This window comes from Phalacrocorax carbo, chromosome 30 (assembly GCF_963921805.1).
Source record: "Phalacrocorax carbo chromosome 30, bPhaCar2.1, whole genome shotgun sequence".
NCBI classification, from domain to species: Eukaryota; Metazoa; Chordata; class Aves; order Suliformes; family Phalacrocoracidae; genus Phalacrocorax; species Phalacrocorax carbo.
Genome location: NC_087542.1, coordinates 1,506,743 through 1,525,304, shown reverse-complemented (window position 1 = coordinate 1,525,304; position 18,562 = coordinate 1,506,743). Strand labels below are relative to the sequence as shown.

The 18,562-nt window shown below is 75.2% G+C and overlaps 1 protein-coding gene across 1 annotated transcript in view; it reads right to left on the bottom strand.

The window, feature by feature from the left end:
- Positions 1-843: 843 nt before the first annotated feature.
- NOTCH3 (notch receptor 3) overlaps positions 844-18,562 on the bottom strand; it is a gene marked incomplete at its 3' end in the record, with an annotated part of 51,263 nt that continues 33,544 nt past the window's right edge. Inside the window, 15 exon segments of the mRNA XM_064437128.1 lie at positions 844-1,225; positions 2,675-2,729; positions 2,731-2,840; positions 3,198-3,634; positions 5,090-5,247; positions 5,249-5,304; positions 6,130-6,278; positions 9,276-9,376; positions 9,378-9,470; positions 9,472-9,598; positions 12,080-12,279; positions 12,374-12,490; positions 13,550-13,662; positions 15,389-15,640; positions 17,867-17,999. Coding sequence (XP_064293198.1) covers positions 844-1,225; positions 2,675-2,729; positions 2,731-2,840; positions 3,198-3,634; positions 5,090-5,247; positions 5,249-5,304; positions 6,130-6,278; positions 9,276-9,376; positions 9,378-9,470; positions 9,472-9,598; positions 12,080-12,279; positions 12,374-12,490; positions 13,550-13,662; positions 15,389-15,640; positions 17,867-17,999 — 2,483 coding nt within the window.

Genomic DNA, 18,562 nt, shown 5'->3' with positions numbered 1-18,562 from the left:
CCCGTTGGGTGCCCCATGGCCACAATGGGTGCCCCATGATCATGTTGGGGTGCCCCATGGCCACAATGGGTGCCCCATGATCATGTTGGGTGCCCCAATGGCCACAATGGGTGCCCCATGGCCCCGTTGGGTGCCCCGTGGCCACAATGGATGCCCCATGGCCCCGTTGGGTGTCCCATTGTCATGTTGGGTGCCTCATGGCCACAATGGGTGCCCCATGACCCCGTTGGGTGCCCCATGACCCTGTTGGGTGCCCCACGACCCCGTTGGGTGCCCCACGGCCACAATGGGTGCCCCCATGATCATGTTGGGTGCCCCACAGCCACAATGGGTGCCCCATGGTCCCGTTGGGTGCCCCATGACCCCGTTGGGTGCCCCATGGCCACAATGGATGCCCCATGGCCCCGTTGGGTGTCCCATTGTCATGTTGGGTGCCTCATGGCCACAATGGGTGCCCCATGACCCCGTTGGGTTGCCCCACGGCCACAATGGGTGCCCCATGGTCATGTTGGGTGCCCCATGGCCACAATGGGTGCCCCATGATCATGTTGGGTGCCCCATGGCCACAATGGGTGCCCCATGGCCCCGTTGGGTGCCCCGTGGCCACAATGGATGCCCCATGGCCCCGTTGGGTGTCCCATTGTCATGTTTGGGTGCCTCATGGCCCCGTTGGGTGCCCCATGACCCCGTTGGGTGCCCCACGGCCACAATGGGTGCCCCACGGCCACAATGGGTGCCCCATGGCCCCGTTGGGTCTCCCATGACCCGTTGGGTGCCCCACAGCCCCATTGGACACCCCGCGGCAGCACCCTCTATCCCACACCCCTCCCCGGGCCCCCCCACCCCGCCTGCCCCACGGCGAGGCTGGGCGGGCGCACCTGGAAGACGCCCTGGGCGTCGGCGGTGACGGCGGCGTGCAGCGGGGTGCGCCCGGCCCTGTCGCGGGCGTTGGCGTCGGCGCCGGCCCCCAGCAGGCGCTTGGCGGCGTCGGCGCGGGCGTAGCGGGCGGCCAGGTGCAGGGCGCTCTCGCCCAGGCGGTCGGTGCGGGCGCCCAGGCTGGCGCCCTGGCACAGCAGCGCCCCGATGACGCCCGCCGAGGGCGCCGCCGCCCCCCCGCGGTCCCCCTCCTCCTCCTCCTCCTCCTCCTCCTCCTCCGCCGCCGCCGCCGCCGCCGCCGCCAGGGCGCCGCCGCAGAAGGAGGCCAGCATCAGTGGGGTGAAGCCGTCTGCGGGGTGGGGGGGGTGGGGGTTAGGGGGTGCCCCATGGGGTGGGGTGGGGTGGGGTGGGGTGGTGGGGGGGTGGGGTGGGTGGTGGGGGGTGGGGTGGGGTGGTGGGGGGGTGGTGTGGGGTGGTGGGGGGTGGGGTGGTGGGGTGGTATGGGGTGCAGTGGGGCGGGGTGGGGTGTGGTGGGGTGGTGGGGTGGGGTGGGGTGGTGGGGGGTGGGGTGGTGGGGTGGGGTGGGGTGGGGTGGGGTGGGGTTGGGTGGGGTGGTGGGGGGGTGGTGTGGGGTGGAGTGGGTGGTGAGGGGGTGGGGTGGGGTAGGGTGGGGTGGTGGGGTGGGGGGTGGGGTGGGGTGGGGTGGGGTGGTGGGGTGGGGGGGTGGGGTGGGGTGGGGTGGTGGGGTGGGGTGCAGTGGGGCGGGGTGGGGTGGGGTGGGGTGGTGGGGGGTGGGGTGGTGGGGTGGGGTGGGGTGGGGTGGGGTTGGGTGGGGGGGGTGGGGGGGGGTGGGGGGGTGGTGTGGGGTGGAGTGGGGTGGGGTGGGGTGGGTGGGTGAGGGGGTGGGGTGGGGGGTGGTGGGGGGGTGTTTGGGGTCTCCCCGTGACCCTGGTGGCCTCGGCGCCCCACAGCAGCTGTGCCAGGTCCGGGGGGCCCCCCAAGGCCAGGGCGCCGCCCCATAACTACTGGGTCCCCCACACCTGACCCACAGGGTCTGTGGTGGTGCCCCACGGCCCCCATCCGTCCTCCCTGCCCCACGGTGCCCCCCACGGCCCCCATCCATCCTCCCTGCCCCACGGTGCCCCCCACGGCCCCATCCGTCCTACCTGCCCCACGGTGCCCCCCATGTCCCACAGCCACCCTACCTGCCCCATGGTGCCCCCCACGGCCCCCATCCATCCTACGTGCCCCACGGTGCCCCCCATCTCCCACAGCCATCCTCCCTGCCCCACGGTGCCCCCCACGGCCCCCATCTGTCCTCCCTGCCCCATGGTGCCCCCCATCTCCACAGCCATCCTCCCTGCCCCACGGTGCCCCCCCATCTCCCACAGCCACCCTACCTGCCCCACAGTGCCCCCACGGCCCCCATCCGTCCTCCCTGCCCCACGGTGCCCCCCATCTCCCACAGCCACCCTACCTGCCCACGGTGCCCCCCACGGCCCCCATCTGTCCTCCCTGCCCCATGGTGCCCCCCATCTCCCACAGCCATCCTCCCTGCCCCACGGTGCCCCCCATCTCCCACAGCCACCCCTACCTGCCCCACAGTGCCCCCCACGGCCCCCATCCGTCCTCCCTGCCCCACGGTGCCCCCCATGTCCCACAGCCATCCTCCCTGCCCCACGGTGCCCCCCACGCCCCCATCCGTCCTCCCTGCCCCAGGGTGCCCCCCACCCCCCACAGCCATCCCCGGCCCCCCGGGCGCCCCACCGCGTGCCCCCCCGGGCGCCCCCCCGCCCACCTGGCCCGCGGACGTTGACGTCCACGCAGTCGGCGTCGGGGTCGCCCTGGGGGGGGCGTCAGGGCCGTGGTGGGGGGCACGCGGATGTCGGCCGCGACCAGGTGGTGCTGGGTCCACCGCCGGGGGGTCCACGGGCTCGGGGGGCTCCGCGGCCACCCTCCTCCACCTGCGGGGCGCCCCATCGCGTGTGTGCGGGGACCCCCGCCCATGGGGTGCGGGGACCCCCGCCCATGGGGGTGCCTGGCTGTGGGGGTGCTGGGACCCCCGCCCATGGGGTGCTGGGACCCCCGCCCATGGGGTGCTGGGACCCCCACCCATGACGGTGCCTGGCTGTGGGGATGCTGGGACCCCCACCCACAACATTGCCTGGGTCACAGGGGTGCTGGGACCCCCACCCATGATGGTACCTGTCTGTGGGGGTGCTGGGACCCCCCCCAGGGGCGTGCTGGGACCCCCCACCCATGATGGTGCCTGGCCGTGGGGGTGCTGGGACCCCCCCCAGGGGCGTGCTGGGACCACCCACCCATGACGGTGCCTGACTGTGGGTGTGCTGGGACCCCCCCAGGGGCGTGCTGGGACCCCCACCCATGACGGTGCTTGGCCGTGGGGGTGCCAGGACTCCCCCCACAAGGGTGCCAGGACCCCCACCCATAAGAGTGCCAGGGCATGGGGGTGCAGGGACCCCCACCCCCAAAGGTGCCGGAGCACCGGGGGTGCCACCCATGGGGGTGCCAGGACCCCTCCCATACCCACACCAGTGCCTGCGTATGGGGGTCCCGGGACCCCACACCCCTGAGGGTGCCCAGCTTGGGGTCACGGGCCCCTCCTGCCCCCCAAGTGCCCCCCAGGTGCCCCCCAAGTCCCCCCCGGGGGTACCTTGAGCTCTTGGCCTCGGGGCCGTCGCCGTCCGGCCACTCCTCCGAGGGTTCACCCATGAGGGTCTCCCCCTTCCCCAGGGTCCTGGGGGGCGCGGCCATGAGCTGGGTGCCCCCCACCCTAGTTTTTTGTGGGGGGACGAGACAGGGCACCCCCAAACCCCAGGGATTGCTGGGACCCCCCCCCCGGAATGAGCTGGGGCTGCCCCAGGGGGCTTGGGGAGCTCCTGGGGGGGGCAGGAAACCCAGCGACACCCCCCCCCCCCCAAACCCCCAGTGTCCCCCCAGTATCCTCCAGCCCCCCCAGTGCCCCCCACTGCACTGGGACCCCCAGAGCCCCAGTGTCCCCCCAGTATCCCCCAGCCCCCACAGTACCCCCAGGCCCCCCAGTGCCCCCCCACTGCACTGGGACCCCCACAGCCCCAGTATGCCCCCAGTAATCCCCAGCCCCCCAGTACCCCCAGCCCCCCCGGTGCCCCCCACCTGCACTGGGACCCCAACAGCCCCAGTACCCCCCAGCCCCCCAGTATCCCCCAGCCCCCCAGCGCCCCACATTCGCACTGGGACCCCCAGCCCCCCAGTACCCCAGTTCCCCCCATTGCCCCCCACCTGCACTGGGAGCCCAGAGCCCCAGTTACCCCCAGCCCCCCCAGTGCCCCCCACTTGCACTGGGACCCCCAGACCCCAGACCCCAGTTCCCCCCAGCCCCTCAGCCCCCCCATTGCCCCCCACCTGCACTGGGACCCCCAGAGCCCCAGTGTCCCCCCAGCCCCCCCCAGTGCCCCCCACTGCACTGTGACCCCAGAGCCCCAGTTACCCCCAGCCCCCCCCAGTGCCCCCCACTCGCACTGGGACCCCCAGCCCCCCAGTTCCCCCAGACCCCCAGTGCCCCCCACTGGCACTGGGAACCCCAGCCCCCCAGACCCCCAGTTCCCCCCAGCGCCCCCAGCCCCCCCAGCCCCCACCTGCACTGGGACCCCCAGAGCCCCAGTGTCCCCCAGCCCCCCCAGTAACCCCCAGCCCCCCAGTGCCCCCCACTCGCAACTGGGACCTCCAGCCCCCCAGACCCCCAGTGCCCCCCCAGCCCCCCAGCCCCGCAGCGCCCCCGCCCCTCACTTCATGCTCAGGGCATCCTGCCCCACTGGGACCCCCAGCCCCCCAGCCCCCCAGTGCCCCCCAGCGCCCCCAGCCCCCCAGCGCCCCCGCCCCTCACTTCATGCCCAGGGCGTCCTGCCCCACTGGGACCCCCAGCCCCCCAGCCCCCCAGTGCCCCCAGCCCCCAGCGCCCCCACCCCTCACTTCATGCCCAGGGCGTCCTGCCCCACTGGGACCCCCAGCCCCCCAGCCCCCCAGTTCCCCCCAGCGCCCCCAGCCCCCCCAGTGCCCCCCACTCGCACTGGGACCCCCAGCCCCCCAGCGCCCCCAGCCCCGCAGCGCCCCCCGCCCCTCACTTCATGCCCAGGGCGTCCTGCCCCACTGGGACCCCCAGCCCCCCAGCCCCCCAGCCCCCCAGTTGCCCCCAGCGCCCCCAGCCCCTCACTTCATGCCCAGGGCGTCCTGCCCCACGGGCTCCCGCCGGTCCCTCTTGCTCTCCTTGGCCAGGGCGAAGCCCTCGGGGAACCAGAGGGTGCTCTGCTCCCGCCGCCGCCGCGCCACCAGCACCCCCAGCGCCGCCGTGCCCAGCAGGATGACGCCCCCCCACCACGGCCAGGGGCAGCAGCCGCACCCCCCCCGGCGCCTCGGGCACCTTGTCACCTGCGGGGGGGCGGGGGGACACGGCGGCGTTGGGGGGTGCCGCCATGGGGCGCCCAACACGGGGGGCGGCGGGAGGGTGATGCCACCGTGGGGCACCCAATGTGGGGGGGATGGTGGGAGGGTGACGCCACCGTGGGGCGCCCAATGTGGGGGGGACATGGGGAGGGTGACGCCACCGTGGGGCACCCAATGTGGGGGGACATGGGGAGGGTGACGCCACCGTGGGGCACCCAATGTGGGGGGACATGGGGAGGGTGACGCCACCGTGGGGCGCCAATGTGGGGGGACATGGGGAGGGTGACGCCACTGTGGGGTGCCCAATGTGGGGGGGATGGTGGGAGGGTGTCGCCACCGTGGGGCACCCAATGTGGGGGGGACATGGGGAGGGTGACGCCACCGTGGGGCACCCAATGTGGGGGGGACATGGGGAGGGTGACGCCACCCAATGTGGGGGGACGTGGGGAGGGTGACGCCACTGTGGGGCGCCAGTGTGGGGGGATGGTGGGAGGGTGATGCCACTGTGGGGCACCCAATGAGGGGGGATGGCGGGAGGGTGACGCCACTGTGGGGACACGCAGCACCCTGGGGACACCCCCCGTCTGTGGGGCACCCCCCGTGTGTGGGGCGCCCCCCCGTGTGTGGGGCACCGTCACCCCCAGGACACCCCACCCGCCAGGGACGAGGCCACCCCCTCGGTCAGCAGGGGCCAGGCCCCCCACGCAGGCCCCCCGCGCGCGGCCCCCCCGCCCCCGGCGGCCCCCCAGCGCTCCCGGGGGGCCGGCGGCCGCCCCACGGCGGGGGTCCCCGTGCCGGGGGGCAGCTCACCGCGCACGGCCGCGATGGGGTAGGGGAGGCGGAGGCGGCCCAGGGCGGCCAGCGCGCCCAGGTAGTCGGCGGCGCTGCGGGTGTCGGGGAAGCAGCGGGCGGAGGCCCCCGCGCACAGGCGGTTGTCCAGCTCCAGGGTGACCACCGAGCTGTGGGGCGCGGGGTCAGCGCGTGGGGCTGGGGGGCCGCGCCACACGGACCCGCGGCGCCCCGCACCCACAGCCCCATGGTGTCCCGCACCCAAGGCCCCATGGTGTCCCGCACCCCACAGACCCCCAGCGTCCTGCACCCACGGCCCCATGGTGTCCCGCACCCACAGACCCCCAGCGTCCTGCACCCACGGCCCCATGGTGTCCCGCACCCACGGCCCCATGGTGTCCCGCACCCATGGACCCACGGCACCCTGCACCCATGGCCTCATGGTGTCCCGCACCCATGGACCCACGGCGCCCCGCACCCACGGCCCCATGGTGTCCCGCACCCACAGACCCCCAGCGTCCTGCACCCACGGCCCCATGGTGTCCCGCACCCCACGGCCCCATGGTGTCCCGCACCCATGGACCCACGGCACCCTGCACCCATGGCCTCATGGTGTCCCGCACCCATGGACCCACGGCGCCCCGCACCCACGGCCCCATGGTGTCCCGCACCCACGGCCCCATGGTGTCCCGCACCCACAGACCCCCGGCGTCCTGCACCCACGGCCCCATGGTGTCCCGCACCCACGGCCCCATGGTGTCCCGCACCCACAGACCCCCGGTGTCCTGCACCCACGGCCCCATGGTGTCCCGCACCCAAGGCCCCATGGTGTCCCGCACCCACAGACCCCCAGCGTCCTGCACCCACGGCCCCATGGTGTCCCGCACCCACAGACCCCCGGCGTCCTGCACCCACAGCCCCATGGTGTCCCGCACCCAAGGCCCCATGGTGTCCCGCACCCACAGACCCCCAGCGTCCTGCACCCACGGCCCCATGGTGTCCCGCACCCACGGCCCCATGGTGTCCCGCACCCATGGACCCACGGCGCCCCGCACCCACGGCCCCATGGTGTCCCCGCACCCATGGACCCACAGCGCCCCACACCCACGGCCCCGCGGGGCCCCGCACCCACGGCCCCATGGTGTCCATGAGGCCACCCCATGACCCCACCTCATGTCCCCACCCCACGTCCTTGCCCCACACCCCCACACCCCCACCCCACACCCACACCCCACGCCCCCGCCCCACATCTCCATCCCACATCCCCACCCCACACCACCATTCCATGTCCCCACCCCATGTCTCCACCCCACGACCCCACCCCACATCCCTGCCCCATGTCTCCACCCCACGTCCCCACCCCACACCACCATTCCATGTCCCACCCCACGTCCCCGCCACCACGTCCCCACCCCACATTCCCAGCTCCACGTCCCACCCCACGTCTCCACCCCACGCCCCCCGCCCCACATCCCACCCCACATCCCCACCCCATGTCCCCACCCCATGTCCCTGCCCCACGACCCAACCCCGCATCCCACCCCATGTCCCCGCCCCACATCCCTGCCCCATGCCCCCACCCCACATCCCACCCCACGTCCCCCACCCCATGTTTCCACCCCACGACCCCACCCCACATCCTGCCCCATGTCTCCACCCCACACCCCCGCCCCATGTCTCCGCCCCACGCCCCTGCCCCATGCCCCCGCCCCACGTCTCCACCCACGCCCCCGCCCCACGCCCCCCCCACATCCCCACCCCACGTCCCCACCCCACATCCCACCCCACGTCCCCACCCCACGTCTCCACCCCACGTCCCCGCCCCACATCCCCACCCCCACGTCCCCACCCCACGCCCCCCCACATCCCCACCCCACGTCCCCACCCCACATCCCATCCCACATCCCTACCCCACGCCCCCGCCCCACAGCACCATTCCACATCCCCACCCCACGTCCCCACCCCACGCCCCCCCCACATCCCCACCCCACGTCCCCCACCCCACATCCCACCCCACGTCCCTACCCCACGCCCCCGCCCCACAGCACCATTCCACATCCCCACCCCACGTCCCCACCCCCACATCCCCACCCCACGTCTCCACCCCACATCCCCACCCCACGTCCCCGCCCCACATCCCCACCCCCACGTCCCTACCCCACGCCCCCGCCCCACAGCACCATTCCACATCCCCACCCCACATCCCCACCCCACATCCCTACCCCACGCCCCCACCCCACAGCACCATTCCACATCCCCACCCCACGTCTCCACCCCACGTCCCCACCCCACATCCCCACCCCATGTCCCCACCCACATCCCACCCCACGTCCCTACCCCACGCCCCCGCCCACATCCCCACCCCACATCCCCACCCCACGTCCCCACCCCACGTCCCCACCCCACGTCCCCCCCCACATCCCACCCCACGTCCCCACCCCACGTCTCCACCCCATGTCCTGCCCCACATCCCCACCCCACGCCCCCCCCACATCCCCACCCCACGTCCCCACCCCACGTCCCCACCCCACGTCCCCACCCCACATCCCACCCCACATCCCACCCCACGTCCCCACCCCACGTCTCCACCCCATGTCCCCGCCCCACATCCCCACCCCACGTCCCCACCCCACATCCCACCCCACGTCCTACCCCACGCCCCCGCCCCACATCCCCACCCCACATCCCCACCCCACGTCCCCACCCCACGTCCCCACCCCACGTCCCCACCCCACATCCCACCCCACATCCCACCCCACGTCCCCACCCCACGTCTCCACCCCATGTCCCCGCCCCACATCCCCACCCCACGTCCCCACCCCACATCCCACCCCACGTCCCTACCCCACGCCCCCGCCCCACAGCACCATTCCACATCCCCACCCCACATCCCCACCCCACGCCCCCGCCCCACATCCCCACCCCCACATCCCCACCCCACGTCCCTACCCCACGTCCCCACCCCACGCCCTCGCCCCACAGCACCATTCCACATCCCCACCCCACGTCCCCACCCCACATCCCCACCCCACGTCCCCACCCCACATCCCACCCCACGTCCCTACCCCACGCCCCCGCCCCACATCCCACCCCACATCCCCACCCCACGCCCCCACCCCACGCCCCCACCCCCCACCCCCACCCCCCACCCCCCGCCCCCCGCTCACCCGATGACCTCGGGGGCCCCCTCGCCGCGCGGCGGGGCCCGGGGCCGGTAGTAGGGCTCGATCATGTCGCGGCCGTCGGGGCGGCGGCGGGGGCGCAGCGCCCGTGCGCAGGATGGCGCTGAGCCGCTGCAGGAAGGCGGCGCGGGCGCGGCGCAGCTCGGCGGGGGGCAGCAGCACCGTCACCACCAGCACCCCCCCGCGCCAGCGCCTCGGGGACCCCCTGGGCGCAGTCCAGCCCGTCCCAGCCGCACTCCTCGCTGTTGCAGCCTTGGTCGCAGCGCCCGTCGGCGAAGTGGTTGGAGCAGTACTGCTCGTAGAGGGGGCTGCGGGGGGCGGGGGGCACGCGTGGGGGGGGCACGCGTGGGGGGTGGGGGGCACCCATGGGTGGAGGGCACCCATGGGTGGGGGGCACCCATGGGTGGGGGCAGCGGTGGGGGAGAAGGTGGGTGGAGGGTACCCGTGGGGGGGGCAGTGGGGAGGGGGCATGTGGGGGGGACATGAGTGGGGGGGGGCACGAGTGGGGGGACAACGCGTGGGGGGGGGCACGCGTGGGGGGTGGGGGGCACCCGTGGGTGGGGGGGCACCCATGGGTGGGGGGCAGCGGTGGGGGAGAAGATGGGTGGAGGGCACCCGTGGGGGGGGCAGTGGGGAGGGGGCATGTGGGGGGGGACATGAGTGGGGGGGGACACGAAGGGGGGGACACACGTGGGGGGGCACGCGTGGGGGGCACCCATGGGTGGGGGGCAGCGGTGGGGGAGAAGATGGGTGGAGGGTACCCGTAGGGGGGGCAGTGGGGAGGGGGCACGTGGGGAGGGCACGAGTGGGGGGGGGCACGCGTGCGGGGTGGGGGGCACGCATGGGTGGAGAGCACGCATGGGTGGGGGGGCAGCGGTGGGGGAGAAGATGGGTGGAGGGTACCCGTAGGGGGGGCAGTGGGGAGGGGGCACGTGGGGAGGGCACGTGGGGGGTGGGGGGCACCCGTGGGTGGAGGGCACCCATGGGTGGGGGGCAGCGGTGGGGGAGAAGATGGGTGGAGGGCACCCGTAGGGGGGGCAGTGGGGAGGGGGCACGTGGGGAGGGCACGCGTGGCGGGGGGCACGCGTGGGGGGGGCACCCGTGGGTGGAGGGCACCCATGGGTGGGGGGCAGCGGTGGGGGAGAAGATGGGTGGAGGGCACCCGTGGGGGGGGCAGTGGAGAGGGGGCATGTGGGGAGGGCACGCGTGGGGGGGGGGGCACGAGGGGGGGACACGCGTGGGGGGGGCACGCGTGAGGGGTGGGGGGCACCCATGGGTGGAGAGCACCCATGGGTGGGGGGCAGCGGTGGGGGAGAAGATGGGTGGAAGGCACCCGTGGGGGGGGCAGTGGGGAGGGGGCATGTGGGGGGGACATGAGTGGGGGGGGGGCACGAGTGGGGGGACACGCGTGGGGGGGGCACGCGTGCGGGGTGGGGGGCACCCATGGGTGGAGGGCACGCATGGGTGGGGGGCAGCGGTGGGGGAGAAGATGGGTGGAGGGCACCCATGGGGGGGCAGTGGGGAGGGGGCACGTGGGGGGGACACGAGTGGGGGGGGAAAACGAGGGGGGGGGCACGCGTGGGGGGGGCACGCGTGCGGGGTGGGGGGCACCCATGGGTGGGGGGGCAGCGGTGGGGGAGAAGATGGGTGGAGGGCACCCGTAGGGGGGGCAGTGGGGAGGGGGCATGTGGGGAGGGCACGCGTGGCGGGGGGCACGCGTGGGGGGGGCACCCGTGGGTGGAGGGCACCCATGGGTGGGGGGCAGCGGTGGGGGAGAAGATGGGTGGAGGGCACCCGTGGGGGGGGCAGTGGAGAGGGGGCATGTGGGGAGGGCACGCGTGGGGGGGGGGGGCACGAGGGGGGGACACGCGTGGGGGGGGCACGCGTGAGGGGTGGGGGGCACCCATGGGTGGAGAGCACCCATGGGTGGGGGGCAGCGGTGGGGGAGAAGATGGGTGGAAGGCACCCGTGGGGGGGGCAGTGGGGAGGGGACACGTGGGGGGGACATGAGTGGGGGGGGACACGAGGGGGGGCTGGCACGCGTGGGGGGGGCACGCGTGAGGGGTGGGGGGCACCCATGGGTGGGGGGCACCCATGGGTGGGGGGCAGCGGTGGGGGAGAAGATGGGTGGAGGGCACCCGTGGGGGGGGCAGTGGGGAGGGGGCACGTGGGGGGGGACACGAGTGGGGGGGGACACGAGTGGGGGGGACACGCGTGCGGGGTGGGGGGCACCCATGGGTGGGGGGCAGCGGTGGGGGAGAACATGGGTGGAGGGTACCCGTGGGGATTGGGGTGCCCGTGGGGGGGTGCCCGTGGGGGGGGTGCGGGGGTGCCCGTGAGGGGTGTGGGGTGCCCGTGGGGGTGGGAGGTGCCCATGGGGGGTGTGGGGTGCCCATGGATGGGTGCGGGGCGCCCGTGGGGGTGGGGGGTGCCCGTGGGGGGGTGCGGGAGCGCCCGTGGGGGTGGGGGGGTGCCCGTGGCGGGGTGCCCGTGGGGGGTGGGGGGTGCCCGTGGGGGGGTGCCCGTGGGGGGGTGCCCGTGGGGGGGTGCCCGTGGCGGGGTGCCCGTGGCGGGGTGGGGGGTGCCCGTGGGGGGGTGGGGGGTGCCCGTGGCGGGGTGCCCGTGGCGGGGTGCCCGTGGCGGGGTGCCCGTGGGGGGTGCGGGGTGCCCGTGGGGCGCCCGTGGCGGGGTGCCCGCGGCGGGGTGCCCGTGGGGGGTGCGGGGTGCCCGTGGGGGGGTGCGGGGTGCCCGTGGCGGGGTGCCCGTGGGGCGCCCGTGGGGCGGCTCACTTGCAGGCGCGGTGGGGGGGCCGGCAGTCGAAGTTGTCGTACAGGCAGCGGGGGTTGTCGCAGCCCCGGTCGCAGCGGCTGTTGTTGAAGAGGGGGGGGCACTCGGGGTCCCCGCAGCGCCCCCAGGGGTCCCCCGCCGGCCGCGCGCCGTCCCCCGCCTTCCCCCCGCACCCCACCGCGCACCCCACGGCCGGCGGGGGCTGCCCCCCCCCCCCGGCACCGGGGACCCCCGAACCCCGGGGGGCAGGTGGCGTTGGGGGCGCCGGGGGGGGGCCGGCAGCGGGGCCCCCCGGCGCCGGGGGGGCAGAGGCAGGGGGGGCCGGCGGGCGGGGGGGCGCAGCTGCCCCCGGTGGGGCAGGGGGGGGCGCGGCAGGACGGCGGGCGGCTCTCGCAGTGGGCGCCGGTGAAACCCTGGGGGGGGAATTGGGGGGGGGGGGGGTCAGGGTGGGGGGCACACGGAGCCCTGCCCGCCCCACGGCACCCCCGGCCCCACGGCTCTGGGTGCACCCGGACCCCTGCCCGCCCCACGGCACCCCCGGCCCCACGGCTCTGGGGGCACCCGGACCCCTGCCCACCCCACAGCACCCCCAGCCCCCCGGCTCTGGGTGCACCCGGAGCCCTGCCCACCCCACAGCACCCCCAGCCCCACAGCTCTGGGTGCACCCGGAGCCCTGCCCACCCCACAGCACCCCCGGCCCCACGGCTCTGGGTGCACCCGGACCCCTGCCCACCCCACGGCACCCCCAGCCCCCCGGCTCTGGGAGCACCCGGACCCCTGCCCGCCCCACGGCACCCCCGGCCCCACGGCTCTGGCGGCACCCGGAGCCCTGCCCACCCCACGGCACCCCCAGCCCCCCGGCTCTGGGTGCACCCGGAGCCCTGCCCACCCCACGGCACCCCCAGCCCCCCGGCTCTGGGTGCACCCGGACCCCTGCCCGCCCCACGGCACCCCCAGCCCCCCGGCTCTGGGTGCACCCGGACCCCTGCCCGCCCCACGGCACCCCCAGCCCCCCGGCTCTGGGTGCACCCGGACCCCTGCCCGCCCCACGGCACCCCCAGCCCCCCGGCTCTGGGTGCACCCGGACCCCTGCCCGCCCCACGGCACCCCCAGCCCCCCGGCTCTGGGTGCACCCGGACCCCTGCCCGCCCCACGGCACCCCCAGCCCCCCGGCTCTGGGTGCACCCGGACCCCTGCCCGCCCCACGGCACCCCCAGCCCCCCGGCTCTGGGTGCACCCGGACCCCTGCCCGCCCCACGGCACCCCCAGCCCCCCGGCTCTGGGTGCACCCGGACCCCTGCCCACCCCACAGCACCCCCAGCCCCCCGGCTCTGGCTGCACCCGGACCCCTGCCCGCCCCACAGCACCCGCAGCCCCCCGGCTCTGGGAGCACCCGGACCCCTGCCCGCCCCACAGCACCCCCAGCCCCCCGGGCGCGCAGGGGGGGCGGGGGCGCTGGGACCCCCCCTCACCGGCGGGCAGCGGCAGGCGTAGCCGCGGGGGGTGCCGGGCTCGGGCTGGCAGCGCCCACCGTGGCGGCAGGGCTGGGACTGGCAGGGGGTCACCAGGGTCTGGCAGCGGTGGCCTGGGGGGGGTGGGGGGGGCAGGGGCTCAGGGGGCGCAGAGACCCCCCCCCCGGGTGGGCACGGGGCGTGGCACCCTGCCTGCACCCATGGCACAGCGCCCGCGTGCCCCCTGCCCACCCTGACACCCCCTGCCCACCCAGAGAGCCCCTGCCCACCCTGGCACCCACCTGGCACAGACCCCCCCCAGGATCCCTGCCCACCCAGAGACCCCCTGCCCACCCTGAGACCCCCTGCCCACCCAGAGACCCCCTGCCCACCCTGGCACCCCCTGCCCACTCTGCACCCCCTGCCCACCCTGGCACCCCCTGCCCACCCAGAGACCCCCTGCCCACCCTGCACCCCCTGCCCACCATGAGACCCCCTGCCCACCCTGCACCCCCTGCCCACCCTGGCACCCCCTGCCCACCCTGGCACCCCTTGCCCACCCTGGACCCCCTGCCCACCCAGAGACCCCCTGCCCACCCTGGCAGCCCCTGCCCACCCAGAGACCCCCTGCCCACCCTGCCACCCCTTGCCCACCATGAGACACCCTGCCCACCCAGAGACCCCCTGCCCACCCTGACACCCCCTGCCCACCCAGAGACCCCCTGCCCACCCTGGCACCCCCTGCCAACCCTGACACTCCCTGCCCACCCTGACAGCCCCTGCCAAACTTGGCACCCCCTGCCCACCCTGGCACCCCCTGCCCACCCTGAGACCCCCTGCCCACCCTGGCACCCCCTGCCAACCCTGACACTCCCTGCCCACCCTGACAGCCCCTGCCCACCCAGAGACCCCCTGCCCACCCTGGCACCCACCTGGCACAGACCCCCCCCAGGATCCCTGCCCACCCAGAGACCCCCTGCCCACCCTGAGACCCCCTGCCCACCCAGAGACCCCCTGCCCACCCTGGCACCCACCTGGCACAGACCCCCCCCAGGATCCCTGCCCACCCAGAGACCCCCTGCCCACCATGAGACCCCCTGCCCACCCAGAGACCCCCTGCCCACCCTGGCACCCCCTGCCCACCCAGAGACCCCCTGCCCACCCTGGCACCCCCTGCCCACTCTGCACCCCCTGCCCACCCTGGCACCCCCTGCCCACCCTGCCACCCCCTGCCCACCATGAGACCCCCTGCCCACCCAGAGACCCCCTGCCCACCCTGGCACCCCCTGCCCACCCAGAGACCCCCTGCCCACCCTGGCACCCCCTGCCCACCTTAGCACCCCCTGCCCACCCTGCACCCCCTGCCCACCCTGGCACCCCTTGCCCACCCTGGACCCCCTGCCCACCCAGAGACCCCCTGCCCACCCTGCACTCCCTGCCCACCCAGAGACCCCCTGCCCACCCTGAGACCCCCTGCCCACCCAGAGACCCCCTGCCCACCCTGACACCCCCTGCCCACCCTGAGACCCCCTGCCCACCCAGAGACCCCCTGCCCACCCTGACACCCCCTGCCCACCATGAGACCCCCTGCCCACCCAGAGACCCCCTGCCCACCCTGACACCCCCTGCCCACCCTGGCACCCCCTGCCAACCCTGACACTCCCTGCCCACCCTGCACCCCCTGCCCACCCAGAGACCCCCTGCCCACCCTGTCACCCACATGACACAGACCCCACCAGCCCCCCTGCCCTCGCAGGCACCCACCTGGCAGAGCCGCCCCGAGCCCCCTGCCCGCCCCAGCCCCCCCCCCGAGCCCCCCCCGCCCCGGCGCCCGCCCGAGCCCCCCGTGGCAGCACCCACCGGTGAAGCCGGGCCGGCAGAGGCAGCGGTAGGCGTTGGCACCCTGCACGCACGCCAGGGTGCCGGGGGGGTGGCAGGGCTGGCTGCGGCACTCGTTGACGTCCCCCTCGCAGCGGGCGCCCGCGTAGCCGGGGGGGCAGGCGCAGTCGTAGCCCCCCACCCTGTCCACGCAGGTGCCGTTGTGGAGGCACTTGGGTGCCAGGGCGCCCGGCGGGGGGGCGCAGTCGTCCTCGTCGATCTCGCAGAGGACGCCTGGGGGCGGGGGGGGGGGGGGCACACACGGGGTCCGGTGTCACCCCGGGGTGGGGGCCCTGGTGGGTGCCGCCGTGGGGGGGGTGGACAAGGGGACCCATCCTGCTGCTCCCCCACATGGGGAAATTGGGGGGACCCCTCCCACCAGCACCCAAGGACGTGGGGACCCCTCCCACCAGCACCCAAGGCCGTGGGGATGTGGGGACCCCTCCCACCAGCACCCAAGGATGTGGGGACCCCTCCCAGCAGCACCCAAGGATGTGGGGACCCCTCCCACCAGCACCCAAGGATGTGGGGACGTGGGGACCCCTCCCACCAGCACCCAAGGACGTGGGGACGTGGGGACCCCTCCCACCAGCACCCAAGGACGTGGGGACGCGGGGACCCCTCCCACCAGCACCCAAGGCCGTGGGGACGCGGGGACCCCTCCCAGCAGCACCCAAGGATGTGGGGACGCGGGGACCCCTCCCACCAGCACCCAAGGCCGTGGGGACGCAGGGACCCCTCCCAGCAGCACCCAAGGACGTGGGGATGCGGGGACCCCTCCCACCAGCACCCAAGGATGTGGGGATGTGGGGACCCCTCCCACCAGCACCCAAGGATGTGGGGACGCGGGGACCCCTCCCAGCAGCACCCAAGGCCGTGGGGACGCGGGGACCCCTCCCAGCAGCACCCAAGGACGTGGGGACGCGGGGACCCCTCCCACCAGCACCCAAGGACATGGGGATGCGGGGACCCCTCCCAGCAGCACCCAAGGATGTGGGGACGCGGGGACCCCTCCCACCAGCACCCAAGGATGTGGGGACCCCTCCCACCAGCACCCAAGGCCGTGGGGATGCGGGGACCCCTCCCACCAGCACCCAAGGATGTGGGGACGCGGGGACCCCTCCCACCAGCACCCAAGGACGTGGGGACGCGGGGACCCCTCCCAGCAGCACCCAAGGACGTGGGGATGCGGGGACCCCTCCCACCAGCACCCAAGGACGCGGGGACGCGGGGACCCCTCCCACCAGCACCCAAGGACGTGGGGACCCCTCCCACCAGCACCCAAGGATGTGGGGACGTGGGGACCCCTCCCACCAGCACCCAAGGGTGTGGGGACGTGGGGACCCCTCCCACCAGCACCCAAGGATGTGGGGACCCCTCCCACCAGCACCCAAGGATGTGGGGACGTGGGGACCCCTCCCACCAGCACCCAAGGGTGTGGGGACGTGGGGACCCCTCCCACCAGCACCCAAGGACGTGGGGACGCGGGGACCCCTCCCAGCAGCACCCAAGGCCGTGGGGATGCGGGGACCCCTCCCACCAGCACCCAAGGATGTGGGGACCCCTCCCACCAGCACCCAAGGCCGTGGGGACGCGGGGACCCCTCCCAGCAGCACCCAAGGATGTGGGGACGCGGGGACCCCTCCCACCAGCACCCAAGGCCGTGGGGACGCAGGGACCCCTCCCAGCAGCACCCAAGGCCGTGGGGATGTGGGGACCCCTCCCACCAGCACCCAAGGACGTGGGGACGCGGGGACCCCTCCCACCAGCACCCAAGGACGTGGGGACGCGGGGACCCCTCCCAGCAGCACCCAAGGACGTGGGGACGCGGGGACCCCTCCCACCAGCACCCAAGGACATGGGGATGCGGGGACCCCTCCCAGCAGCACCCAAGGATGTGGGGACGCGGGGACCCCTCCCACCAGCACCCAAGGATGTGGGGACCCCTCCCACCAGCACCCAAGGATGTGGGGATGCAGGGACCCCTCCCACCAGCACCCAAGGATGTGGGGATGCGGGGACCCCTCCCACCAGCACCCAAGGATGTGGGGATGCGGGGACCCCTCCCAGCAGCACCCAAGGACGTGGGGACCCCTCCCACCAGCACCCAAGGCCGTGGGGATGCGGGGACCCCTCCCACCAGCACCCAAGGATGTGGGGACGCGGGGACCCCTCCCACCAGCACCCAAGGACGTGGGGACGCGGGGACCCCTCCCAGCAGCACCCAAGGACGTGGGGATGCGGGGACCCCTCCCAGCAGCACCCAAGGATGTGGGGATGCGGGGACCCCTCCCAGCAGCACCCAAGGCCGTGGGGACGCGGGGACCCCTCCCAGCAGCACCCAAGGCCGTGGGGACGCGGGGACCCCTCCCAGCAGCACCCAAGGCCGTGGGGACATGCGGAGCCTCCCACCGCCCACCCAGCCGGGGCCAGGGCCCCCGGGGGTCCCCGCGCACCCACCCAGGGTGCCGGGGGGGCAGGAGCAGAGGTAGCGTCCCACGAGGTCGAGGCAGGTGCCCCCGTTCTGGCAGGGCTGCGACTGGCACTCGTCCACCTCCACCTCGCACTCCCGGCCCACGTAGCCCGGGGGGCACTGCGGGGGCAGCACCCATGGGTGCCCCGTCACCGCCCGGCCGCCGCCCCGACCACCCAGAGGCACCCAAAAAGCGTCAGATTGGCATCAAGCGCTGCTGACGGGAAGGGGGAGCACCCATGGGTGCCCCGGGGCGGAGGCACCCGTCACCCAAAGGACCCTCCACGCCAGGGTGATGCCACCCTTGGGGGCGGGGGTGGGGGCGGGGGGCTCCCCGGGGTGCCCCCAATGTGGGGTGATGCCCTGGCACCCCAAAAAAAGCTCAGCTAGGACCCAAATGTGGTGGTTGGGGCAGGAGAGCACCCATGGGTGTCCCGGGGCAGAGGCACCCGTCACCCAAAGGACCCTCCACGCCAGGGTGATGCCACCTTCGGGGGCAGGGGTGGGGGCGGGGGGCTCCCCGGGGTGCCCCCAATGTGGGGTGATGCCCTGGCACCCCAAAAAAAGCTCAGCTGAGACCCAAATGTGGTGGTTGGGGCAGGAGAGCACCCATGGGTGTCCCGGGGCAGAGGCACCCGTCACCCAAAGGACCCTCCACGCCAGGGTGATGCCACCCTTGGGGG